Source organism: Hylobates moloch, unplaced genomic scaffold, assembly GCF_009828535.3.
Source record: "Hylobates moloch isolate HMO894 unplaced genomic scaffold, HMol_V3 SCAFFOLD_11, whole genome shotgun sequence".
In the NCBI taxonomy this organism is placed as follows: domain Eukaryota; kingdom Metazoa; phylum Chordata; class Mammalia; order Primates; family Hylobatidae; genus Hylobates; species Hylobates moloch.
The window spans coordinates 49,360,856-49,388,776 of record NW_026652286.1 but is presented as its reverse complement, the minus strand read 5'-3'; the positions used below and the strand labels follow the sequence as shown (position 1 = coordinate 49,388,776).

The following is a 27,921-nucleotide window of genomic DNA, read 5'->3' as shown; positions in this document are numbered from 1 at the left end:
AAATTCATTCCATTCTTGAATCACAGACACTGAAAGTAGAGGTCAATTGTCAGCATAATGACTATGTAGACAACACTTTGCAGCTTTTAAGGGACTCTTATAAACATTATTTCATTTAATATTTATAGTTATCTTTTATGTTATTCATTGATTTATTTAGTAAATATTGGCATCTGCTGTGCTGGACTCTGGGGTTAGAGTCTTGAACAAGACCCAATACTTGGTCTCATAGATCTCAGATCTGGTAGGACTCTCTGGGAGGTTTAGTAGCTCTCTCTTCTTTGGGTAACGTGGACTCTAAATCCTATCTTTGTCAAATGTTTGGATGCTTCTAGAGGTGTGGGAATCATGTCAGTCTTTCTAATTTTAGGATGTCTTCCTTTGTGTTGTGATGAAATATAATTTTATTGTATCACTTTAAGCTAGTGATCTTAGTTCTGCCCTTTGGGGCTTCACAGAACATGTATACTTGGTTTTCTCCAGGAGCATCCTTGAGAGATTCAAAGTTAGTGATTCTGTCCCCCAGATTCTGCTTTTCCCCAGAGTAAAGAACCTTTTACTTTACTTTGTGCTAAGACGTAGTTTCACTCTGTGTATATGCTTAGCCTTTGAAACCCAGTGCTGTGGCTCAGTGTACTCTGATTGTTCCCTCTCACCCTTTATCTGTATTCCTGCAGTTACCTCGTGGGAGATGAGCTATGGGTTGTTATGGAATACTTGGCTGGAGGCTCCTTGACAGACGTGGTGACAGAAACCTGCATGGATGAAGGCCAGATTGCAGCTGTGTGCCGTGAGGTAAGGCCAAGGGCCAAGCAGTCTTGGGTAGAAAGCTGCCTCCATATTCCTGTCTCCTGAAGTTCCCTGTACAGTGAGATCTCAGCCTGGGCTCTGTGGAATTGGTAGAAATTAGTGCTGACACTGCTGTCATTCCTGTATTGTACCTGTGTTTGTCATTTCTATCACCATGATTTTTTTTCTTTAATGATAACTTTATTCTACCCATTGTAGAAAAATTATAAAGTACTAGAAAGTATATATTGTAAAAAGTCACTCATAATTCCAGTCTTAAAGATAACCACTTGCCTAAGCACATTATAATATATTCCTTTATCTCTTTTATCTGGGCATATATTTCAATCATTTTTATTCTGCTTTCTTGCTTTATTTATGTGCTATAAGGAAAATAATGCAGAGTAAGAAGGTAGTGATGGAGGAAGTACTATTTTAGACAAGATAGTCAGGGAAGGTTTTGCTATAGATTTGAGTAAACATCTGAATGATATATAAAAGCAAGCCAGCAAAAATCTGGGGTAAAATACTTCCAGGAAAATAAAAAAAGAAAACAAAGCTCAAATAGATACTCCGTTTCTCCTCATTGCTATTAAATGTGTAGAATCGATAATATGCTGATGTAAGAGGAAAAAAAAGCCCTCCAGAAGGCCTGGACAATGTCCTCAGGGAATAACCACATTTCATTTCCATTAGAGCAAGAAGATGAAGAGAATATTCAGAGACATTGAGGATATTGGGTGTTTTGCTGATGACAGACTGGAACTTTCTGGTGGCCCAATAATGCAAAAGTAATTGCGGTTTTTGCCATTACTTAAAAAAATGCCAAAAACCACAATTGCTTTTTCACCAACCTAATAGAAAAGTTAGGAAATTAGGGGAAGCATAGAAGATGAGATGAGGTTCAGAATTTTGTGGAGATGAGTATAATAGTATGATTGGGGTTTGATGGTGCAAGATCTGAAGGCATATTGCTGAAATTATGTAGTTATATATTTAATCAGTGTTAAGAAAAATAAAATGTGAAATCAATACTGCCCTAGAAAATATGGTCCCCTTTGCCGGGCGCGGTGGCTCAAGCCTATAATCCCAGCACTTTGGGAGGCCAAGGCGGGTGGATCACGAGGTCAGGAGATCGAGACCATCCTGACTAACATGGTGAAACCCTGTCTCTACTACAAATACAAAAAAAAATTAGCTGGGCGTGGTGGTGGGCGCCTGTAGTCCCAGCTACTCCGGAGGCTGAGGCAGGAGAATGGCGTGAACCCAGGAGGCGGAGCTTGCAGTGAGCCGAGATCGCGCCACTGCACTCCAGCCTGGGCGACAGAGCGAGACTCTGTCTCAAAAAAAAAAAAAAGAAAGAAAATATGGTCCCCTTTGCAAACAACTTTGGGATCTAGAATGTTCACAAGTAATTGGAATTAATTAATGGAATTAATACCAGGCTGGGATTCTTAGGGGTTCTGACTTTTTTTTTGTTCCACTACTAATGCAGTATTTCTTAACCTTCTTTTCATTATCTCCTTCTTAAGAAGCCTTTTTCCTAATCATACTCCCTGCCATGAAATTTTAATATCACAGATATATAGCTCAGTTGTTTGGGTCATAAACCATTGTAATACCTAAGATTTTTTTTCACCCCACCGCCTTAACCCTCAGGAACCAGGTTTCACTAGTGGAGAATACATGCATATGTATACTTTGGGAAATCATTTTGCCTCATTATTAATCTGTAAAATGGAAATTGCAACATTCACACTGTATATACCTTAGGGGTGCTATATGGATCAAAAAGCACTTGGAAAAAAATTTTAATGTTGTATAATAGATGGTATTACTATTCTTCAGTTCTAATAGAGATCATCTCCTCCTTTTTAAAACATCTTTATTGAGATATAATTCACCCATTTAGAGTCTATAATTCACTAGTTTTTAGTATATTCATAGAGTTGTACAACCACCATCATAATGAATTTTAGATCCTTTTTATCACCCCAGAGAGGAAATTAATATCCATTAACAGTCACTCCCCATGTCCCCTGCCCTGACTCTCCCAGCCCTATGTAACCATTAATCTATTTTCTACCTCTGTAGTTTCCCTGTACTGGGCATTTTATATAAATGGAATCATGTAATATTTGCTCTTTTGTAATTGGCTTCTTTTACTTAGCTAGCATTATGTTTCAAAGATTCATCTGTTCTGTAGCATGTATCAGTACCTCTTTCCTTTTTATTGCCAAGTAATAGAATGGACATTTGGGTTGTTTCTGTTTTCGGCTGTTATAAAAAATAAAAAATTACTCTATGAACACTTATATACTAGGTTTTGTGTGGAGGTGTGTTCTCATTCTCTTGGATATATAACTACAGGTGGATTGCTGGTCATATGGCAACTCTATACTCAACTTTTGAGGAACTGCCAAACTGTTTCTGTAGTAGCTATACTGTTTTACATTCCTGCCAGCAATGTATGAGGGTTCCAGTTTCTCAAGATCATTCTTTTTCATCATAATTTCTGACATCCTGAGACCTGGGTCTCCACCCTTCTAAGAAGAGCAGCTCTTACGTTTTCAGGGAAAGTCCAATTCTGGATACTGTTTTATTCTTAATTTGGCCATTGGTATATTCTTAGAAAGTAAAGTATTAGGTTAGGACCATTTAAATAGTATTTTCCTGTTCACTTATATCTTCAGTGTTTTTTAATTGGTAGAAGTTTCTAAAAAATTAGTTTTGGGTCAATGAAATCAAATTATTGATTTAGTAGAAAAGCTGAGATGATCTCATCTGATTCCCACATTTTACAGATGGGAGTCCAGAATTATATAGTCAGTTGGGTAGCAGCAGAACCAGGCATTTTAATTGTACCATTGTGTCTCTTTGTTACTCATTCTGCCTGCTAAGTATAGGTGTTTTCCAAGATTCTTCCTTTCTCCTATAACCTTTGCCAGGTTCAACCATTTTTATAACTTAAACAAAAATCATCTCTTCCCAAATGACTTGTAAATATTTACGACTGTATGGAACCTAAGATTCATAAATTCAGTTGCCTACTGGACATTTGTCTTCAGATGTCAAATTCAGTATATCCAAAATAGTACAAAATATCTCCTCACCAAAATAAGATTATCCTGCTACCTTACTGCTTCTAGTATCACTTCCATATGTCTGCTTCCTCAAATATGACCCTTATTTGTTGTTTTCCTCCAGTCTGTCATTATAAGATCCTTTCCATTTTTCTTCAGTAATTTCTCTTGGGCCTTAGGTTCTTTACCAAGGATGTAATTTAAAAAAAAAAAAAGAATACATTGGAGGAACTCCTTTACTTAAAAAACTATTTTAAGGTGAAAGGCAGCATGGAGTGTTAAAAGAATGGTTAGCTAGGAGATGGAAGACTTGTTTCTAGATCAGGTTCTGCGATTGATTTGGGGCAAGTGCTTTTACTCATTGGGGCCTTACTTCCTTTGTTTTAAAGTGAAGAGGTTGAATTAGTTGATTTTCTATTAAGTCTTCTGTAATATATATATGTCCTTTCTTTCTCCCCCTGCCCACACCACTTCAATAGTGTCTGCAGGCTCTGGAGTTTTTGCATTCGAACCAGGTCATTCACAGAGACATCAAGAGTGACAATATTCTGTTGGGAATGGATGGCTCTGTCAAGCTAAGTAAGTAGGAGCCTTGGGAATGATAATACTTCTCTCCCTGTGGGGCCCCGTCTCCTGTGAGACGGTCATCATATAATAGTAACTGCGACACTCACCAAAGGGATATGAGGGCTGTTTTATATTCTTCTGTATTAATCACAGGATATAATTTCATTATTTTTTCATTCATTTATACATTTAACAACAACCACAAAAAACTTTGCTGAATGCTTATTCTGTGCTAGGTCCTGTGATGGGCACTGAGAGTACATTTTCCCTACCTTCTCAATCTAGTATGGAAAACATGTAATAGATAATTAGAAAAAAGAGTTTTGTGTAATTTCTTCCATTCAGTTATTCAGCAAATTTTTATTGAATGTCTAGTACATGCCGGTCCTTCTAGGGATATGAGGACAAGTAAGAAGACATAATCCGTACTCTCAAAGGCTTCCTAATTTAAATAAATTTATAATTACAATATAATCATGGCAGGTAGAACATTTTGTTCAAAGGTGTAAAGACCAGTAGACCAGACAAACAGGCTGTGTCATGGGTGGATGGGCAGTTTATGGAAGGACTGCTAGCAGCCCTGGGCCTGGGGCATAAAAACAGGGCCATGCCTAGTCATAGGTGATTGGGGTTTAAATCAAGGACTCGTGCCCAAGGAATAAGGCAAGGACCTAGTCGCCAGATTTGGGATTATGGGAATAGTTTTTCAAGAACAAAGCAGAATTGGGACGAGCAATCAAGACCAAAATGGGCAGCTTGGACTTTAAGTCCCCTGGTTCGAGGAGAGGTAGGAGGCCAGAGATGGTGTTTCTTATATTCCTTCTATTTCTCTTCAGAGTTCAATAGGAAATAGGCTAGGAGCTAGACATGAAGGTGGTCATCAAGTGACTTTGGAGAGACAAAGGATAGCAGAGCTGGAAGCCAGGCAGATCTTGTCACCTATATGTAGGTACACAGTCAACACTTACTGAAGTGAGTGTATATCCTAAATGTATGTTCTTTCTCTTATTTTTCTTTTCTAGCTGATTTTGGATTCTGTGCACAGATAACCCCAGAGCAGAGCAAACGGAGCACCATGGTAGGAACCCCATACTGGATGGCACCAGAGGTTGTGACACGAAAGGCCTATGGGCCCAAGGTTGACATCTGGTCCCTGGGCATCATGGCCATTGAAATGATCGAAGGGGAGCCTCCATACCTCAATGAAAACCCTCTGAGAGTGAGTGTTACCAGTTCTATTTCAAGTTATTTGGGCTGTTGTCTCTAGTCCCAGGAAATAAGAATCCAGGCTGTTCTCTGTGGCTTTCAACCTGGAGATCCCTTTTCTGGATACAACTAGTCACTGTTGAACTTAAAGTATAAATGGTCAAAGAAAAGGAATATTAGAAGTCACTCATTCATTTATTCAACAGTTATTTGAGTCCCTATCAAGTGCAAGAAACTATTCTAATGAAAATAAATTAATATGTAGTAACAGATGGTAAATGCTGTGAGAAAAAGCAAAGTAAGGGAGTTAACAGAGTAATGGAGGAACAGGTGTGCTATTTTAGAGTAGAGAGGAAAGTTCTCTCTCATAAGTTATTTTATTCTGCAGAGTTGGGAAGTCATTAGAGGGTTTTGAGCTGAGGAGTAATGTGATCTGATTTATGTTTTAAACAGATCATTTTGGCCGCTTTTATGGAAAATAGACTGCGAGAGACTGTTGTAATAGTTCAGAGTGGTGATGTCTTGGTAGGAGTGGAAGTGAGAAGTGGTCAGACTCAGGAAATGACTTAAAGGACTAGCTGACAAGATGAACTGAATATTAGAGAAAGAGGAATCAGCAATGACTACAAGATTTTTGGTCTGAATTGCTGAAAAAATTCAGTTGCCATCTGTTGAAATGGTGAAGAGCATACTTAAATTGGGTAATAAAGAGTTGGTTTTGAATGTGCTGATTTGAAATGTTAATTAGACGTTTAAGTGGAGCTGGGAGTAGAGTTTGGCTTAAGAGTCTGGAGTTCACGGGTGAGAGGTCAGGACTATAAACATAAATTTATTAGTAGATAATATATAGTTGGTATTTAAAATCAGAGGTAGATGAGATCACTCACCTAGGGAATGAGTACAGTTAAAGAAAAGAGATTTGAGTACTGAGCTCTAGGTTATTCTACTGTTTACAGGTTGGAAGAACTAGCAAAGTAGACCAAGGAGTGGCCTTTCTAGTGTGAGAGAACAGAGAAGTGTCTTGGAGGTGAAGTGTCCTGGAGATGAAGAGAACAGTGTGCTTCCCGAAGGAGGAGAAGGGTAGATTATGTGTCGAATGTGATTGATAGGTTAAGATGAGACTGAGAAATGAACATTGGATTTGCCAATGTAGAGGTCCTTAATGACCTTAACAATCAGTTATCAGTAGAGAGATGGGGATGAAAGTCTAGTTAAATTCATAAAAGTGGAAGAAGAGGACATTGAGATGGCATGTATAAACAGGTTTTTTTTCTCTTAAAGGAATTTTGCTGGGAAGGGTAACAAAAATGGAGCGCTATCTTAAAATGGAGTCAAGGGAGGGTTTTTCTAAAAGATGATGTCTGTGTGCTAATGAGAATGATTTAGTGGAGAGGAGGAAAATGGTCATGTACAAGAAGGAAGTGACAACCGTAGAAGTGATATCCTTAAGTCGATGAGAGGGGTTCGATGAAGTACTGAAGTAAAGGACATTAGATTAGCATGGACAATTTATCCCTTGTAACAGAGCGTATCAACACAGGTGCAAATAGGTTGGTAATCTTGGTGTGGGCAAATGTGAAATTTATTCTGATTGCTTTTATTTTCTCATTTATTCCTACCTCCCATCCAGTGCAGGAATTCCCTGTGCACTGTTGCTGGTAGGTGGTCATCTACATGTTCATGTCATCCTTGGATATGTCTGATTATTGGAAATTGCTTCAGTGTACCAAACTGAAACTACCTTCTGTAGTTTCTATCCTTTGGTCCCAGCTTTGCCTCTGACTCCCCATACAACATATTCTTCCCTCCCTTAGAACGGCCTTGCAGATATTTGAAGATGATAATTGCTGGGATATGTTGGAAATAAGACAGAATGATCCTAGACATAGACATATTTTTTTTTCTTTTTTTTTTTGAGACAGAGTCTCACTCTGTCACCCAGGCTGGAGTGCAGTGGTGTGATCTCAGCTCATCGCAACCTCCACCTCCCGGGTTCAAGCGATTCTTCTGCCTCAGCCTCCTGAGTAGCTGGGATTACAGGCACCTGCCACCATGCCCAGTTAAGTTTTGTATTTTTAGTAGAGACCAGATTTCGCCATATTGGTCAGGCTGTTCTCGATGGTCCTAAACTCCTGACCTCAGGTGATCACCCACCTCAGCCTCCCAAAGTGCTGGGATTACAGGAGTGAGCCACCACGCCCGGCCCTAGACATATCTTTTTATGTTTCTGGACCTTATCTGTGAAGTGAGGATGATAAGTCTTGCCCTATTAACCAGAGTTAATTGTGGCCATTAAATTAGACAGTGCTTATGTAAGTACTCTTTGAATTAAGTGCTGAGTGATTATAAAGATTTAGTCTTACTATGTTTTTCTTTACCTTTCCCAGGAGACGCTTCATTTAGGGGACCAGGGTGGCAACAGTTTTCACTTACATTTAATTTTCCTCTCCTGCTATAAGAGATCAGTTCTTGGATGACTGAGGTGAAGGCACCAGGAATAATTTCTGCCAGCAGCTGGGCAGATGTTTAACTCAACAGGCTAAATGGATAATAAACCCTTCAGATGTGTAAGCAAGAATAATAATAAAGCCAGGCACAGTGGCTCACGCCTGTAATCCCAGCACTTTGGGAGGTTGAGGCAGGCTGATCACTTGGGTCTAGGAGTTCAAGACCAGCCAGGCCAACGTGGTAAAACCCCGTCTTTACTAAAAATACAAAAAGTAGCTGGGTGTAGTGGCTGGTGCCTGTAATCCCAGCTACTTGGGAGGCTGAGTCAGGAGAATCGCTTGCACCCAGGAGATGGAGGTTGCAGTGAGCCAAGATCGTGCCACTGCACTCCAGCCTGGGCGACAGAGCGAGACTCCATCGCGAAAAAAAAAAAAGAATAATAATAAACCCTTAGGTCTGTAACATATTTCATAAGTTTACAAAGTACTTTCAAATACACTATCTTACTTTATTTTTACAGACATGTGAGATGGGCATTATCATCATCCCTACTTTACAGACAGGGAAGTTGCACATAGTCTCATGGCCTTTAAATGTTCAACCTGATTCTTAGGTCATACTCTTTCCAGTATATATACACAGCTGCTACTTTGCATCCTAGCGCATAAAGCAGCTGACCATATTTCTAGAACTTGTATATGGGGAACAAGAGACAGCCTCAGTTGGAGCTCAAGGTGATTTACCATTTTTATTGCCAGGCCTTGTACCTCATTGCCACCAATGGGACCCCAGAACTTCAGAACCCAGAGAAGCTGTCAGCTATCTTCCGGGACTTTCTGAACCGCTGTCTCGAGATGGATGTGGAGAAGAGAGGTTCAGCTAAAGAGCTGCTACAGGTAACTGTCCTTATGCAGGGAAGCACCTAATTCAAGAAATCACTAAACCAGGCCTTTTTCACTTCATGTTTGTAAGGTACTGGATATTATAGAACTAGGCTTCTCTTCTACCACTTCCTACACTCACTCTGTTCCTACTGCCCTAACTTTTATCCCTGGGCCTTTGCTCATTTATTTTCTTAGCCTCTTTCTCAGCCTGTTAAAACTCTACACATTCTCCTAGGCTCAGTTTACAATCTATTTTCCGAGCACCTATTGAGCTTTGCTTGTAGCTTTCTTGCTTTTTTCCTTCCTTCCTTTCCTTTCTTCTTCCTTTCCCTTTCCTTCCTTTCCCTTTCCTCCTCTCCTCTCCTCTCCTCTCCTCTCCCCTCCCCTCCCCTCTCCTCCCCTCCCCTCTCCTCCCCTCCCCTCTCCTCTCCTCTCCTTCTCCTCTTCCCCCTCCTCTTCCCCCTCCTCCTTCCTCTCACTCCCCACAGGGTCTCGCTCTGTCACCCAGGCAGGAGTGTGCAATGGTGTGATTTTGTCTCACTGCAGTCGTTCTCTCCTGGGTTCACTCAAGTGATCTTCCCACCTCAGCCTCCCAGGTAGCTCGGACTACAGGTGCACGCCACCATACCTGGCTAATGTTTTAAAAAGTTTTTTGTAGAGACGGGGTTTTGCTATGTTGGCCAGGCTGGTCTCAAATTCCTGGGTTCAAGTGATCTGCCCACTTCACTTTCCCAAAGTGCTGGGACTACAGGCATGAGCCACCATGACCAGCCTGCTTGTATCTTTCATTAGCACTTCCTTTGTTCTGCTTGAATTAGTCTGGCAGAATTTGTTTGAGTCTTGTTGAGAAACGGCTCTCTGACACCCAAATCTTACACAACTTGTATTTTGCTGGGATTAGCTCACAGGATACATTTTTAGCAAAGGAACATAAGTTTATTTTATTTATGTTTTGTTTTTCGAGACAGGATCTCTCTGTTGCCCAGGCTGGTGTGCAGTGGCGCAATCATGGCTCACTGCAGCCTCAACCTCCCGAGGTTCTGCTGATCCTCCCACTTCAGCCTCCAGAGTAGCTGGGACTACAGGCGTGCACCACCATACCTGTCTAATTTTTCTATTTCTTGTAAAGACAGGGTTTTGCCATGTTGCTCAGGCTGGGCTCAAATGATCTGCCCACGACAGTCTCCCAAAGTGCTGGAATTACAGGCATGGCATGAGCCACTATGCCCATCCATGGAACATAAGTTTAGAAGATAATTAGTGAGTGTAGCTTTTGGAGTCTTTACACTTTCTTCACTGGAAATCCTCAGATAATGGCAATGATGCTCTACTTATTGAGAGTGAGATTTTGCCAGTTTGTGGGGAAACCCGGAGTCAGGGGTTTACCAGGCCTTTTATACTCCTACCTGCCTAATCCTGATAATTTTATATGGTTGCAAAAATTGCCTTTAGCAGGCCACATCATTTATATTTAACATATATGTTTCAAGTACAATTTCTTATAACTAGTGTTCTTCTATTGTGTTGCCCACTAGTGATCTAATAGTAAGTATCACATGCAACTTTATGAAGGCATGCACTGTCATTTACTTTCGTATTATGAAGCCCAGGAGTGACAGAGCAGGGCAGGGCAGGGCAGGACCTAGCATACTGCCCTGTGTTAATTATGAATCTCTTTCCTATTGGATTATAACCTCTATTTTATTAATCCCTGAGTCTCATGTTTTACCTAGGACTTGACTCAGGATAGGTACTCAAAAAATATTTATTGAATTGAATGAAATTGCTGGAAGAACCCACATTGGAATATCACCCTCTGGAACATATTTAGCATGTCTTTGTAATTGAGGTTACTGATTATGGAGTACTGGCCTATTAGATATGGGATCTGGGTTCTACCAGGTATAACCCATTAGTCTCTAGTATCTGTTGGAACTAAAAGTCTCTTAATACAATGTAGGACCCCTTTTGCTGTTCATGAGAGTTGTATTCTGGAAACTGTAGGCACTGGGAAATGTGTAAATACTATATGCTAAGCCTGCGATTAGTAAAGATACCATTCTTAATTAAATACCAAATTATAGTTCTTGAAAGGTTAGTGTCCTCTAAAGTTTTCTTCCTGATATAGTAATATAACTAGTAATAAATGCATTATATTGAATCTTTACCATATTTTAGGCACTAAACACCTTATATATTTAGGCACTAAGCATTTTATATATTGTCCTTCACAACAACTCTGTGAGTCATACGTTCTATTATTCTCATTTTTACAGGTGCGAAAACTGAGGTTTCAAGTGTTTAGTAATTTTTCCATGATAGTTGATAAGTAGCAGATCCAGGATTTCAGCCTGTTTGGCTCTCAAGTGTGTATGCTCTTGGCCACTGCTCTTAACAGGCTCAAAGAGTATCACAACTGGAAAGCCCTTAGGGCTCATCTAGTCTGTTTTGTTTATTAGACAGAGAAGGAAACTGAGGCCTCCCAATTCGGTGTTGGATCATGCTGCTCTCAACTTAGGGGAATTGTAGAAACGTGATCTGAGAAAGCTGGCTTTTTAACTTGTTGGTGTACATTGTAAATATTGAAAACCATGACTTTGAGAATCACAAATCATAAAAGCTTCACATCTGTTTCTCCTGTGAGAACATACTTATGGACAGAAATACATAGGATGATATATATTGGAATTCATATCTTCATGATTTAGCTAGGATCTTTTATTCCTTTCATAGTAATAGTACCTTCTTGTTCTCAGTAGCTTTTTATACTATTTCTGTCCCAACAGAAGTTGAAGCAATTCTCAGCAAAGAATATTAGTATATATGTTTCTCTCTCTCTCTTTCTCTCTCTCTCTGTGTGTGTGTGTGTGTGTGTGTGTGTTTGTGTACATATATACAATATGACTAATCAAGGGAATTATAAGTATGGCAGAAGAATCAGATATGCTCATGTGAGTTGAGTAGTTATGCTTAGAGGTCAAATCTGGTTCTCAATTTCCTGGTAGCCAGGGCAGAAAAGGAAATGTGATAGTTCCTATATTTTTTATCAAATAGAAGAACATCCTACAGCTTTAAGACACAAAGCTTTTTTACTACTAAATGTTTAAAAAGAAAAAAAAGCACCATTTTTAAGAGGCTCTGAGAATTACATAAGGAATTGTTAGGCCAGGCACGGTGGCTCATGCCTGTTATCCCAGCACTTTGGGAGGCTGAGGCCAGTGGATCAGTTGAGGTCAGGAGTTCGAGACCAGCCTGGACAGTATGGCAAAACCCTGTCTCTACTAAAAACACAAAAATTAGCCAGGCATGGTGGCGGGCGCCTGTAGTCCCAGCTATTCGGGAGGTTGAGGCAGGAGAATTGCTTGAACCCAGGAGGCGGAGGTTGCAGTGAGCCGAGACCACACCACTGCACTCCAGCCTGGGCAACAGAGTGAGACTCCGTCTCAAAAAAAAAAAAAGGAATTGCTTTCTGTAACAGTTTTACTGAAAATGGAGATGCAATTTTCATATAATATTTTCTCCTAAATAGTCATTAAAGGTTGAAGGTATGGCCCAAAGTACAGCCCAGTGAAAGTGATTTGGGAAAGGACCAAGCTACTGAACTTTTTACTAAATGAATTAGCATTATTGGATTTGAGAATAGAACAATAAATTCCTAGATCAATGCTCCCAAAATGCAGTATTGCAATATACTACTGGGTCATGATCTATTAATACCTTCCCCAGAGGTAATTATTATTCTGATTATCGCCATGGTTAGGCTTACCTTGGAAGAAATGGAATAATACAATATGAACTCGCTTGTCTGGCTTCTTTCCCTTAACGTGTCTGTGAGATTCAACCCATTGTCAGTGTACCAATTACTTATTTTATTGCTGTGTAATTTTCTGTATAGTATTATATGAATATAACACTATTCATTTTTCCATTCTCTTGGACATTTGGTTTCTTTCTGATTATTGGCTATTATAAGCAAATCTTTTATGAACATTTCTGTGTGTATCTTTTGGTGGCTATATAAACTAATTTCTCTTGGGAATATATCTAGGATTGGAATTACTAGGGTATAGGTAGATGTATGTTTATCTGTAAGTAGATGCTGCCAAACAGTTTTCCAAAGTGGTCTATTTTAAGATGTCCTTCAATTTGGGGATGATCGGAAGCTTTCCACACAGCACCCTTTACAAACAAAGATGCCTTTATGTCTTATAATGGTTACTGGGGAAGAATGGTAAATAGTCATGTGTCTTTTGCTATTTTTCTCCTTTCTAGCATCAATTCCTGAAGATTGCCAAGCCCCTCTCCAGCCTCACTCCACTGATTGCTGCAGCAAAGGAGGCAACAAAGAACAATCACTAAAACCACACTTACCCCAGCCTCATTGTGCCAAACCTTCTGTGAGATAAATGCACATTTCAGAAATTCCAACTCCTGATGCCCTCTTCTCCTTGCCTTGCTTCTCCCATTTCCTGATCTAGCACTCTCAAGACTTTGATCCTTGGAAACCATGTATCCAGCATTGAAGAGAACTGCAACTGAATGACTAATCAGATGATGGCCATTTCTAAATAAGGAATTTCCTCCCAATTCATGGATATGAGGGTGGTTTATGATTAAGGGTTTATATAAATAAATGTTTCTAGTCTTCCATATGTCAAAATCCTCACCTCCTTCATAACCATCCCCCACAATTAATTCTTGACTATATAAATTTATGGTTCGATAATATTATCAATTTGTAATCAATTGAGATTTCTTTAGTGCTTGCTTTTCTGTGACCGAACTGCCCAGACACCTCATTGTACTTGAAAACTGGAACAGCTTGGGAATGCCATGGGGTTTGATAATCTGCCAGGGACCTGAAGAGGCTCAGCTTCCTGGACCATGACTTTGGCGCAGCTGATCCTGACATGGGAGAACAACCACATTGTTCTTTGTGTGTGCTTCTAGCAGCTGTTTGGGAGGACCTTGACCCAATAGTGTTCCCATGCTGTTTCTTGTGAAATGCTCTCGGCTATGTAGCAGCTTTTGATTCCCTGCATACCCTAGGCTGCTGCCCCCATCCTGTCCCTTGTTTATAACATTGAGAGGTTTTCTAGGGCACATACTGAGTGAGAGCAGTGTTGAGAAGTCAGGGGGAAAATGGTGACTACTTTTAGAGCAGGGCTGGGCATCAGCACCTGTCCAGCTCTACTTGTGTGATGTTTCAGGAACTCAGCCCCTTTTTCTGCCTGGGATAAGGAGCTGAAAGATTAACTTGGATCTTCTAATGGTCCAAATCTTTGGGTCACAATAAAGAGTCTCCAAATTAGAGACTGCATGTTAGTTCTGGATGGATTTGGTGGCCTGACATGATACCCTGCCAGCTGTGAGGGGACCCTGTTTTTAAGATGCATGGCCAAGCTCTCTGCAAATGGAAATGCTTACACTGGGTGTTGGGGATGTTTGCTACCTCCTGCTATTTTTGTGGTTTTGGTTCTCCCACTATGGTAGGACCCCCGGCCAGCATCGTGGCTTGTCATGTCAGCCCCATTGACTACCTTCTCATGCTCTGAGGTACTACTGCCTCTGCAGCACAAATTTCTATTTCCGTCAATAAAAGGAGATGAAAATATTCTATTGGAGTATGCCTTTCTTTTTTCTCTTAGTTCTTTCTTTCCTTTTCTAATTTTTTATATGAAATAATGAATAGTTTCTTCCTGAACCATTTGAGAGTGGTAAGTTGCAGATAGAATGCCCCTTTACCACTATATACCTCAATGTGTATTCTTTCTTTTTAACACTTTTATTTTAAATATAAATTAAGAGAAATGGGCCAAAACCATTTGTATTGTTTAAAGAATAATTATAAACACACTTGTATCCACCACATCAAGAAATGGAACACTGACAGTAAGAACCTTCTCTATCTTGTCCTTCCCTTTCTCATTATAGCCCCCACCTAAGAGGTAACCACCGTCTTGACTTTTATTTAAATAACTTTCTTGCTTTTCTCTATGCTTTCATCACATTCAGGTGTGTTCCAATACAAGTAGATTTTAGTTTGGCCAGTTTTTGAACTTTAAGTAAACATAATAGATATGTTCTTTTGTGCCTGTTATTGTTTCCACTCAAGATTATGTTTTTAAGATATATGTACCTAGTTTGTGTGTAGCTCTAGTTCATTTATTATTCTGGCTGTAAGCACTTGAGAGGAAAGTTTTAACTTGTCCAAGACGAATTCCCTGAGGACTGGCCTCCCAAAGGAGTTGGTTTTCTGCAGAACTCTATCATAATGGGCTACAGCCAACTGCTCAAGGCAGTCATACCTGGTAGAATTCTCAGGTGGCTAATCAGGCCACGGGTCTATCACATCCTACAGCTACAACCATAAGGCTTGAGCCCCAGCTCTGATCACACCAGAGAAAATGCTTCGCAAAGACGGCACAACAGAGCTAGAGGCCAGTGTTTTGTTGTGTGGTTTTACTATTGGATCCCAGCACCTAATACTACTAGAGATGATGTAGTGCTTCTTAGGTGTGCAAAATATAATCCCCATGGCTCAATGCCTGGAGTCCTTCTCTGGAGTATGATATCTGGGCCCTACTACATTTCTTTGCCCCAGAAGGTGATGGGCATTAGAGTTTCCACATTCTGGATAATGTTCCTATAACCACACGTTTCCACCAATAAAGCAGGCTCCAAAAAGTCTGGAGTGGATACTGCCTCATCAGCTGCGTGCTTCATAATGGCAGCAATAACTGTGTATTATGGAAACCAACCAAGGAATTAGAGAACCAAGATTCACCTTGGGTGAGAAAATGCCCTCTTTGCACAAAGACAGCTGGCCAGCCATATTCAAGGACTGGGATTGAGGGTCACTGACTGGTTGCAGGAACAAAACCTGCCAAGCCAAGGAATTTAGGAGTTATATTCCTGAGAATGGAGATGTAGGGGTGGGGGATGTCACCCAGGATGGTATTCCAAGGTTGTTTTTAAGAATCTTAGAGTCACCTATGAGGAGACTTCCACTGCAGGAAAGGCTGGACTACTAGCTCTGATTAAGTTCCTGAGAATCTTAGATTCACTGTGGACCAGAGACTTGAGGTAGAACTTAAGTGATGATCTCTTCAGGGACAGAATTCTGTGGTTACTAATGACCTTGGAGAAACCTGTCTCCCAGGAGGGGCTTATTGAGAGTAAGGCTGAATCAGTACTGGATGAATTTTAAACTAAAATGTGGAATATGTCCCCCGATGACATGCCCCTTGTGTAAAGAATGGCATATGACCTTACCTGAGCAGAGCCAATCAAATGGGACCCTTCCCTGATCTTCCTCCCTTGGCTGTGAGTGAGGAGCAGCTTGAGATGTCAGTATTACTAAGGTGTTGCTCTTTCCTAAAAAGCAAAGATTAAGAAGGCCTAAAGAGGTGGTCTATGTGAGATACAAAAAAGATACCTAGTACAGTAGGCCCCACTTAACGCTGCTTCACTTTCTGTGGTTTTAGTAACCCACAGAACAATAAGATATTTTGAGAGAGACCACACTCACATACGTTTTATCACAATGTATTGTTATAACTGTTCTATTTTATTACTGTTGTTAATCTCTTACTGTGCCTAATATGTTAACCTTTATTATAGGTCTATATGTATAGGAAAAAAAAACATAGTATATACAGGGTTTGGTACTATCCATGGTTTTAGACACCCATTGGAGGTCTTGAACATATCTCCTGCAGATAAGCGGGGACTACTGTATAAGGTATTGGCTCATGTGATTACGGAGGCTAACTCTTGGGATCTGCTCCACAAGCTTGAGACCCAGCAAAGTTGGTGGCATAGTTTGAAGGCCAGAGAGCCAGGGAGCCAATGGTGTAGATTCCAGTCTGAGTCTGAAGGACTGAGGACAGGAGCTCTGAGGGCAGGAGAAGATCAATGTCTCAACTCAAAACAGGCAGAAAGCAAATTCAACCTTCCTTTGCCATTCTCTTCCATTCAGTCCATCAGCAGAAGGGATGATGCCCTTTCATGCTGGGGCGTCAGTCCACCAAATCAAATGTGTCCCTCTTCTGAACACACCCTCACAGACACAGCCAGAAGTAACAGTTAACCAGCCATCTGGGCACCCCATGTCCCAGTCAAGTTGACTCTTAAAATTGTCACCCCTTGGGGCCGGGCGTGATGGCTCACGCCTGTAATCTGAGCACTTTGGGAGGCTGAGGCAGAGGGATCACAAGGTCAGGAGTTTGAGACCAGCCTGGCCAACATAGTGAAACCCCGTCTCTAGTAAAAATACAAAAAAAAATTAGCTGGGCGTGGTGGCAGGCGCCTGTAATCTCAGCTACTTGGGAGGCTGAGGTAGGAGAATCGCTTGAACCCGGCAGGCTGAGGTAGGAGAATCGCTTGAACCCGGGAGGCAGAGGTTGCAGTGAGCCGAGATCGTGCCACTGCCCTCCAGCCCAGGTGATGGTGTGAGAATCTGTCTCAAAAGAAAAAAAAAAATTGTCACCCTTCTGAACTCCAATTCTAGGTAAAAGAGATAACCCTTAAGGGAGACCAACTAAGTTGACAGCCTTTTTTTTTTTTAGGGGGGATCAGGATCTCACTCTGTCGCCCAGGCTAGAGTGCAGTGGTGGGATCTCAGCTCACTGCATCCTCCACCTCCTGGGCTCAAGTGATTCTCCCACCTCAGCCCCACAAGTAGCTGGGACTACAAGTACGAGCTACCACACCCAGCTAATTTTATTTTATTTTATTTATTTATTTATTATTTTTTTTTTGTAGAGACAGGGTTTCACCATGTTGCCCATGCTGATCTCAAACTCCCGAGCTCAAGTGATCCACCCACCTTGGCCTCCCAGAGTGCTAGGATTACAGGCATAAACCACCATACCCGGCCTGAGCTGACAGCTCCTATGCTATGGGGTAATGACTTTTAGATCAAGGGGTCAAAAGTGATGAGATTGGTGACCCCCAATGTTGTTTTATTGGGGGAAAAAACCCCAGAGGTACAGGAGTGCCTCCATGCAATTGCTGAAAGGACAGTTTACGGGTGAGATATAGAGAATGCTAGATGATGGTATAGCCCATCCAGGAGACAGGAGTGATGAGAACACAAAGATTGTACCCTGATTTTAAGACTGTGATGGTAAACTGGTAAGTCTGATGAGGACTGAGGAATCATTAATGATCACCCCTCTGGATTCTTAGAGTTGTCTGATTCATTAGGTGTTAAGACAGAAGCATTGGTTGTCCTGTGAACTTTCCAACACAATTTAGGCTCTGTAGGAATGACTGCTTACTACTAGGATATCTAGGTATCCATTCAGACAGTGGAACATTCTTCATGCCCAGGCATCTTAACACAACACATTCGTATATCTTTTTCTGCCTGCAGAGTATGAAGGCAAGAGAACCCTGAAACTCTCTACTCATAGACACTTGCAGCTTGTCTAATTCTACATGTCCTGAATACATTTATTACCTGCGTTAGTTTTCTATTGCTACATAACAAATTACCATAAACTTTGTGGCTTAAAACAACACAAATTATCTCATAGTTTCCATAGGTCAGAAGTCTGCACAGCGCGGCTGTATTTTCTGTTCAGGGCCTCATCAGGCTGAATGAAATCCCCCAGGTGTTGGTTCAGGCTGTGGTTAACGTGGGGCTGGGAGTCTCCTTTCAGGCTCACTGGTTATTTGTAGAATTCATTTCCTTATAGATGTAGGACTAAGGTCTTATTTTCATGCTAGTGTCAGCTCCTAGAGGATGCCTGCAGTTTCTTGCCACATGGCTCCCATAGGCAACTCACAAAATGCATGTTTGTTTTCTTCCAGGTCAGCTAGAACATATCTCTCTGACTTTTCTGCAACTAGCCAGAGAAAACTTTTTTTTTTTCCAAGCCCTTTAATATTCACTTAAACAGTTGAGGCACAAGCAATAATAAAACTGCATTCTTTTTTTTTTTTTTTGAGATGGAGTCTCGCTGTGTCGCCCAGGCCTAGAGTGCAGTGGCGTGATCTCGGCTCACTGCAAGCTCCACCTCCTGGGTTCATGCCATTCTCCTGCCTCAGCCTCCTGAGTAGCTGGGACTACAGGTGCCCGCCACCACGCCCGGCTAATTTTTTTGTATTTTTTAGTAGAGACGGGGTTTCACTGTGTTAGCCAGGATGGTCTCGATCTCCTGACCTCGTGATCTGCCCGCCTTGGCCTCCCAAAGTGCTGGGATTACAGGCATGAGCCACTGCACCTGGCCCTAAAACTGCATTTTTTTACATTACAAAAAGATTGTGTATGATATGTGCATGATATACCAATTTTCTAATCCCTTCTGCAATAACATTTCATTAACACTCTGGTCCACAGGTTGATTTAATAAAGTCTGAATGGCATGCAGGAAGTTGGTAAAATAAACTTACTGAGAGGCAAAAGGAACCAAACATTTACTGACTGCCTATTATGCACGTTCCACTAGGTTTTACACACGTTACATAAATGTGAACCTAAGTTCTAGTTACCAGTTAACAGGCCAGCATTGCTATGGCCAGTAAGTCTATGTTTTAAATGTTCTTTCACCTTAAGTACAAATTGTGGACCAAAACAATGGATGTTTGCCCAAAGAAGCATGTCAACTGTTGCACTAATACATTATTTCGCATTTCCAAAGTTTTCGTTTTTAGTAAGTATGCAACATTAGCACATGGAAACATTCAAGCTGTTTATTACTCCACTGAAATTTGGGTTTTTTTCGTTCTCACCTGCTGAGCACCATTTGGCCAGCATCACTACAACGACCTGATTCTATCACCTTGTAAAACTCAAGATGGGAACGGATAGTGTTTGGTGATTACATTTCTGGGAGAAAAAGTGCTATTTTTTTTTCTTTAACTTGACACAGCTAGCTTTAAAAAGTAGTACCTCATGTTAAAGCACCAAAGTTGTCATTTAAATAAGAAAATGTACTTGGCTTAATGAGATGTAAAATGAAGATATCACTGCCTTTTCAATCATTACAGCAAAGCCAGTATGTTCAGAGCCAAGTGATACTCAGCTCATACTGCACTCCAGTTCCCAACGAAATGGCGTTTCTACCCTCCCCAGACCTAAGCTACTCTTCACTCCTCCAGCCAGCCCTCCTTTTTCTGAGCCCGTTCTTTTCATGCTGAGCTGTCTGCCCCTTGCTCCCTTTCCCACCCCTGTTTTCTTTCTAACTGCCCCTCTATATACATCTGGGCTGGTGCCTAAGACTTCTTAGCTGCCTGGTTAATCACTGACCAATCACAACTACACTGCTTTGGATTTGGGATCCCACTAGTAAAACTAACTGGCATGTTTGTACTGGTCATCCCCCCTGCCAAAAGCATCCTGTGTCACCAAAAAAGCACTGTTTAAGGGTTCAAGATCACAAACCCTCAAGATACCTGAGAAAGGTCCTCAAATGTGAGTCACCTAGTCTAATAGTAGAGGTAAGTTCAGAGATGAAATGTGACTTGCTCAAGGCTGTGCGGCTAATCAGAGGCAGAAACTAGAACTATTTCTCTTTCCTCTACACCACAAAAACCCGAGGTTAATAACGATTAAGAAGAGTTTGTAAGTAAACCAAAATAAAATGTCTAGTACATAGGAAAAGCCTTTGGGATCTCTCCACAGACTTTTAGACAGAATAAAGGCAATCTTTACAATGAGAAATGCTACTCAGTTCAACAGATGCCACCAAGTACCAAGGATCCTTACTCAATTCTGAAATGCAATCTGTGACTACGTAGAATATGTCACTATTTGAGAATAAGAGGTCCCACCTGCTCCATTATTTTCAAGTTTTCAGTCACAAGGTTGTAACTTACTCTCATCGTTTAACAAGATAAATTAATCAAGTTGAAGTAGGATTTGGTACGTTGATGATAAAAGCAAAGTCAACAAACATTTTTACAAGCAGATCATCTCAGTTACCTTAAAAGTTTCAGATTAATTTACAGAGAAGTGACAGAACCATATAATTTCAGTGAAAATCAACAAGATAGTTACACCATTAAAAAAAGATCAATTCGGCTGGGCGCGGTGGCTCATGCCTGTAATTCCAGCACTTTGGGAGTCCGAGGCAGGCGGATCACCTGAGGTCGGGAGTTCCAGACCAGCCTGACCAACATGGAGAAAGCCCGTCTCTACTAAAAATACAAAAAATTAGCCAGGCGTGGTGGCACATGCCTGTAATCCCAGCTACTTGGGAGGCTGAGGCAGGAGAATCGCTTGAACCTGGGAGGCGGAAGTTGCGGTGAGCCAAGACTACGCCATTGCACTCCAGCCTGGGCAACAAGAGCGAAACTCTGTCTCTAAAAAAAAAAAAAAAAAAAGTCAATTCGGAAATACTAAGGCAAGCATGCAAAATTCAGAATATAAAAAAACGCAAAGCCTGGTTGCCCACACGCATTCCTTAGGTTAAGGTGGATTTAAAGATGCTCATCAGAACCCAGTGAATCAGAAGCTGAAAGGGACACTTTGGTGATCAGTGGACGCATTCTCTCATGTGAAAAATGGAGGGAAAGTGAGCACACAGGAGCTGGTGAATCTCACAAGGCTAGATCAGGGGTGTACATAGCTGTAATTCCTGGTGCTATTTGCAACTACATGTATTTAAAATCCAAGGAGGTAAATACTCAGAACACATTAAGCCCACTGATTTAAACAAAACATTTCAAGACCGATATACAGAAAGGGAATGAAGTTGTTAACAAAGGACAGCAGCATACGTCACATATTTATGTCTAAGAGATTAAATGGAAATAAATGATCGCTCAAAAACTTTAATGCTCAGTTTTCACAAACACAACCAAGTCTATCAAATTTCCGGATTTACAGCAAAATGTCTGAGCTAAAGAAGTGTGCATTCTTCAGTTTCTCCTATACTTTTTTTTTTTTTTTTGCCTATTTTCAAAACTGAGCATCGGGTATTTTTAACATAAGCCATGTCATATGTACAGTTTAACTATGTTTCTGGAATAAACAAAATCCATAATATTTCAGTAACTCATAGTGTATTTATAAAATGAAAAGTTCTCTATCAAAATATACTTTTCACTGGGAAAAAAATAGACAAATGGATCTACACAAAGTAAACATTAACTCTGATAGATTTCAGTGTAGTTCATAACAAGCATATTTGCCCTTATTCCCCCCAGAGCTGCTCAACTACCAAGAATTTTAAATATATATGTGTGTGTATATATATATATATATATATATACACACACATATATATTTTTTTGAGATGGAGTCTCACCCTGTCGCCCAGGCTGAAGTGCAATGGCATAGTTTCAGCTCACTGCAACCTCCGCCTCCCGGGTTCAACCGATTCTCCTGCCTCTGCCTCCCAAGTAGCTGGGCTTACAGGCGCCCACCAACACACCCAGCTAATTTTTTGTATCTGTAGTAGAGACGGGGTTTCATCATGTTGGCCAGGCTGGTCTCGAACTCCTGACCTTATGAGCCGCCTGCCTTGGCCTCCCAAAGTGCTGGGATTATAGGCGTGAGCCACCGCGCCCAACCTTAAATATTTTTAACTGAGATTTTATTATGTTGACATTTGTTTCTCATTCCATATCATCTTCAGCCAAGCTCTAAGCACTTACAATTCTCTAATTGTTGGGAGCTTAGTCAGAAGCATCTGGAACACTGGTGGTGGAAGAGTTTGCTGTAAGACCTGCAGTAACTGCTGTGGCTGTCCACACACAGCAATTGCATTTGTCAGATGGTCTACACCCTTCTCATATTTACCTTGAGCTAGTAACTCTTCACCAAGCTGTGTTTCTTCAAGGAAGAATTTCTGAACAGCTTCAGCATCTTCAAGGTCAGGTAACTTGGAAAATCCAGCTCTCTCCTTGGGAAGCTTCTGTTTCTTTCTTCGTTCTCGAAGCCTGTTCTTGAAGTTGGGGTCACTTCGTCTTTTGTGGTCGAAGTAGATGCAGTACCTGATAAAAAGGGCCCCACATACACTGGCGGCAATGGCGCTCTTCTGACCCACCGTCTTCTCTACAATGCAGAGCGTGGACAGTGGCGGCAGGGACTGCAAAGGAGCGATGGGCCATGAACCCTCAGGGCGGAGGGCAGAGGGCGCTGCTCATACCCAACGCCCGTGGGCCAGGGACTCGGAAAGCCTGAGAAAACTTTTAAAGGGTTCATGTGATTAGATCAGGCTTGCCTAGATAATCCTTATTTCTAGGTCAATTGGTTGGGGAACTTAATTACATCTGCAAACCCCTTCACCACAGTACCTAGATTGAATAACTGGGAGAAGGTATGTGTACACCAATGGGTGGGAATGTTGGTGGGTCATCTTAGAATTCTTTCCAGCTGCCAGGTGTGGTGGCTCACGCCTGTAATCCCAGCATTTTGGGAGGCCGAGGCAGGTGGATCACCTGAAGTTGGGAGTTCAAGACCAGCCTGACCAGCATGGAGAAACCCTGTCTCTACTAAAAATGCAAAATTAGCTGGGCATGGTGGCGCATGCCTGTAATCCAAGCTACTCAGGAGGCTGAGGCAGGAGAATCGTTTGAACTTGGGAGGCAGAGGTTGCAGTGAGCTGAGATCACGCCATTGCACTCCAGCCTGGGCAACAGGGGTGAAACTCCATCTCAAAAAAAAAAAAGAATTCTTTCCAGCACATCCTGCAAGGGTCCATCTGGACTTAGGAGTTAGGGGATGAGAAAATAACTAGAGTAGTACAACTGCACTGCAGGGACCTGAACCTAGATATTCCTTTCCACACCTTTGCACTTTTTTTTTCTTACCCTGATTCTCTTTGGTAGTTGGGAATTCTGCACAATGCCATATACCAAAAGTGGGCAGACACCAACCTGAAGGCACTGCTGTCTAATGGCTATCTAGTGTAGCTGATCTATCTGAAGTCACACTAACACCTTCATCCTGCATTTGGTGTTATTATATACCTTGCCACATGGGCACTGTGCTAGCTTGCCCTCACCCTTGGGTGCAAGTAAATGCAGTTCAACTACTATGGGGTCATATAAGAAGACTGGGGGTGATGGGGCTACTCCTGTTTACCTGTTAAGGTGATTGTACTGGGCCAGATGTTATAGATTTTTTCAGAAGAAGCCCCTCACCAGAAATAAGGGAATATCTGAAATTGTAGGACATAAGTGGAGGGAAGACACACTACCTTGTTCTTGGATCCCTCTGGGAGGATTGTCACTCAGGCCATCCCAAATTCTTCCAGGCATCTCTGATTGGCTGCCTGTGGCTCCTTTGCTAACCTGTCACAATACTGGATCAGCCGTCAGTTACTACCTGCAGCAGGGGAGAGCTGGAAACAGTCTAGCGTTTCATAACATTTTACTACTTCCAGCTTCCTCTCCTACTCTGTTGAATTACACTAGACTACCCACCTGCCTGTGAAACTGTCAACAATGGACTCAGGTCTCAATGTCTAGCTTGTCCTCATCCTCTTGGGATGACACAGAATTCCTGGTCATTGGGAAAGGCCTGGAAGCAATCCAACAGCCTTGGTTCGCCTCTATCCAAGCCCTGTAACCATGACTGTTGTCTTTACTCCACACAGTGCATGCATGCATGTGCACACACATAACTTTGGACTGGACCCTGTGTCTCTCTTAGCTTCTTCCCGTGTGACCAAATGGCCTTGTTTGCCTCCAGAGACCAAGACCTACAACACTGAGGTTAACACTCAGCTGTTTCATGTTTTCTGGGATCTTCAGGCCCCCACAGCCACAATCTGGCCTAGATATGAAGGAGAAAACTTCCCAGTTGCCAGTCAGGGAGGAGGACTAGGAGTCACAATGTAGTCATATTCCTGGCTGGGAGTAATTGAAACTAAAGACAATAATAGAAAATCTGCAGTCATTCTAGGCTAAATAGCTAATGGGACCCGTCTAGTCACCCAGTGGATTAGTCTGTACTCCTTAACCAGGGTGGTTTTATTTTTATTTATTATTGCTATTGCTACTAATGTTAGTATTTTAACCAAAGTGGATTTAGATCACAGAATTGATCTTTATAATCTGACAGCCAAAGGGTGGTCTGTGCCCTAATCTACACATCTTATTGTTTATGGATTGTGATTAGCAGTAAGTAAAATAATCAGTATTCCACATATAGGAAAACGCATATGGTTGTCTAATGGTTATCTAACTCCCATCAGAACTCTGGTGCCTCTTCTCTTGGCTGAGTCTGGGCCCCCTTAGCCCTTGATGCAGGGTAGGACTATTCATGGCTTTCTCTATTCCACTGATTTTCAAAGTGTAGTTCCTGGACCAGCAACATTAGCATCACCTGGGAACTCTTTAAAAATACTAATTCTCAGGGCCCTCTGTGGATCTGCAGTCTGTGTTTTAATAGACTCTTCAGGTATTTCTGATATAGCTCAAGTTTGAGAACCACTACCATAGTTGCTGTATTAACCATTCTCCATAGTTGCCTATAGGTTGAAGTGGCATGTATTACTGATGGAACAGGGTATGATGCATAGAGGCCACATAGAGATTGGAGGTGGAGAACTGCAGTGGTGGAGAAATACGGCTAACTTGGGCCTTCACTACAGGCTGGCCTCCCAGAAAAGGAGTTGTCCTTCAAGCTCCATGGAAACTGGCTACAGCCAATGCTTAAGGCAATCAGTCCTACTGGAATGCTGACCAGGCCACTTGTCTGCCATAACAACACATAGACTTTTGCCCCTGCTACTGTCAAGAGAGAGCCTGTGCACTCCTAACTGATAAATGAAGTGGTGTAATGGACCAGAAGCCATGGTTCTACCAGCCACGTCATGTATCTATTGGATTGCTGCCCTTGTCAGGCCAGCCATTCTTTGATGTTTCAAGGCTTTTACTCAAAAAGGTGAAGAAATAGCCTTCCTCACTGGCATTTAGGGGCTTAGTGGATTAGGAGACACTACACCATCATATTCATGCAAGGACCAGGCTCTCTTTCATTGCTGTGTGCTGACTCCAAATGGAATGGGCTACAGCAGATCTCCGCACCTACTACTGATCCAATAAATGCTGAAGGGAAGATAATATAATTCTTTTTTTGACCCATGTAAATTCTTAGTTGAGACACTCTCCTTAAAACCAGTCAGGGCTGGGCATGGTGGCTCACGCCTGTAATCCCAGCACTTTGGCAGGCCTACCTAGGTGGGAGAATCACCTGAGGTTGGAAGTTCGAGACGAGCCTGACCAACATGGAGAAACCCCATCTCTACTAAAAATACAAAATTAGCCGGGCGTGGTGGTGCATGCCTGTAATCCCAGCTACTCAGGAGGCTGAGGCAGGAGAATCACTTCAACCCGGGAGGTGGCGGTTGTGGTGAACCCAGATCGCACCATTGCACTCCAGCCTGGGCAACAAGACTGAAACTCCATCTCAAAAAAACAAAACAGAACAAAACAAAACAAAACCAAACAACAAAACCAAAATCAGATTTACAAGAGAAAAATCAGCAGAAGTTTGACATACGTTGACATCATATGGGAGAGGGCTCAGTTCAAAAGTATCTTTCTCAAAGCAGTGGCTTAGGAGCCTTGTTTAAATAGTATTTTAACAAAGAGTAATAACTCCCATAATGGCAAGACAGAGAAGAGCACAGGTGTCTTTTAAGAGGTGTGAAAATGTGGGAAGGTAGTAAAATCTGTTCCCAGATTTCTCTGGTGCCTGCTAGTGCCCTCTCTGGGCGGATAAGCAAGTGCTGTTTGTAGTAAGAAAGGATTTATGTTCTGCCATCAGGTGAGTAGAAGCTGAGACAGTGTTCCTCTGTGTTTTCAGTGTCTTTGACTTAACAATTCTCAATATTTGGGGGAGAAATATGTTGGTTTCCTTCAATGCTATTCTAGAAAGCCTAGTATGTGTGCTGTCTCATCTTTTGGCTTTGTTTTCTCCATGTTATTCAATTATATGAATATGCTGATATTTTCCATTCTTCTGTTGATAAACATTTGGATTGTTTCCTGTTTGAGGCTATGACAAACAATGCTGCTATGAATGTTGTTGTATATTTATCCTGATGTATCATAAACACAAATTTATATCTAGGAGATTGCTATGGTTTGGATATTGTTTGTTTGGCCCCAACAAGTCTCATGTTGAAATGTGATCCCAGTGTTGGAGGTGGGGCCTGGTGGGAGGTGTTTCGATCATGGGGGTAGATCCCTCATGAATGGCTTGGTCTCATTCTGGTGGGAGTAAATGAATTCTCACTTTTAGTTCCCGTGGGAACTGGTTGTTTAAAAAAGCCTGGCATTTTCTTCCTCTCTCTCTTGCTTTCTGGCTCTCGTCGCGTTTGATCTCTGTGTGCGTCTTCTCCCTTTCCCCTTCCACTGTGAGTGGAGGCAGCCTGAAGCCCTCCACAGAAGCAGATGCTGGTGCCATGCTTCTGGTACAGCTTGCAGAACCAAGAGCCAAATACACTTTTTTTTTTCTTTAGAAATTACGCAGCCTCAGATATTCCTTGATAGCAACAGAAAATCTGACTAAGACAGATACCTTAGGTGTGGAATTACTGAATCATCGCAGGGCATATAGCTCTCCAATTTTTAAGATAATGTCTAAGGGTTTCCCAAAGGGGTTGCACCAATTTACAGGTGTCACTAGTATGGGAGGATACTTTGCTCAACATCCTTGCTAACACTTGATACTGTTAAATTGTTTCATTATAACCAATCTAGTGTGTGTGTAATATTAATAGTATTTCATTGTACTTTTACCCATTTGTAAAGTATCATTTCAAATCTTTTCCTCATTGTTTCTATTGTTACCTTTTTTGTGTATTTTTTGGTTAAAATTCTTTATATATTTTGGATAATTATCCTTTTTCACTTACGTGTTGTAAAGTCTACTCTGTTGTTTGCTAAATTAAACTTTTTATTTTTCGATAACTTGTAGATTCACATGCAGTTGTATGAAATAACAGAGAGAGCTTCCACCAATGGTAGTTTCTCCA

At 41.5% G+C, this 27,921-nt stretch overlaps 2 protein-coding genes across 9 annotated transcripts in view; one reads left to right on the top strand and one right to left on the bottom strand.

Moving 5' to 3' along the window:
• Window positions 1-14,591, top strand: part of PAK1 (p21 (RAC1) activated kinase 1) — a 158,345-nt gene extending 143,754 nt beyond the window's left edge. For all 8 annotated transcript variants that reach the window (XM_032166993.2, XM_032166994.2, XM_058424475.1 and 5 more), the window contains exons 11-15: window positions 678-795; window positions 4,352-4,451; window positions 5,462-5,658; window positions 8,852-8,989; window positions 13,250-14,591. In XM_032166993.2, the coding sequence (XP_032022884.1) occupies window positions 678-795; window positions 4,352-4,451; window positions 5,462-5,658; window positions 8,852-8,989; window positions 13,250-13,336 (640 nt within the window). In that variant the 3' untranslated portion in view covers window positions 13,337-14,591. The remainder of the gene's footprint in view (window positions 1-677; window positions 796-4,351; window positions 4,452-5,461; window positions 5,659-8,851; window positions 8,990-13,249) is intronic.
• Window positions 14,592-22,546: 7,955 nt separating this feature from the next.
• Window positions 22,547-27,350, bottom strand: LOC116476163 (mitochondrial import receptor subunit TOM20 homolog). The gene is given in 3 exon segments (XM_058446240.1): window positions 22,547-22,593; window positions 22,596-23,019; window positions 27,243-27,350. Coding segments are annotated over 3 exon segments (579 nt in total).
• Window positions 27,351-27,921: the final 571 nt, after the last annotated feature.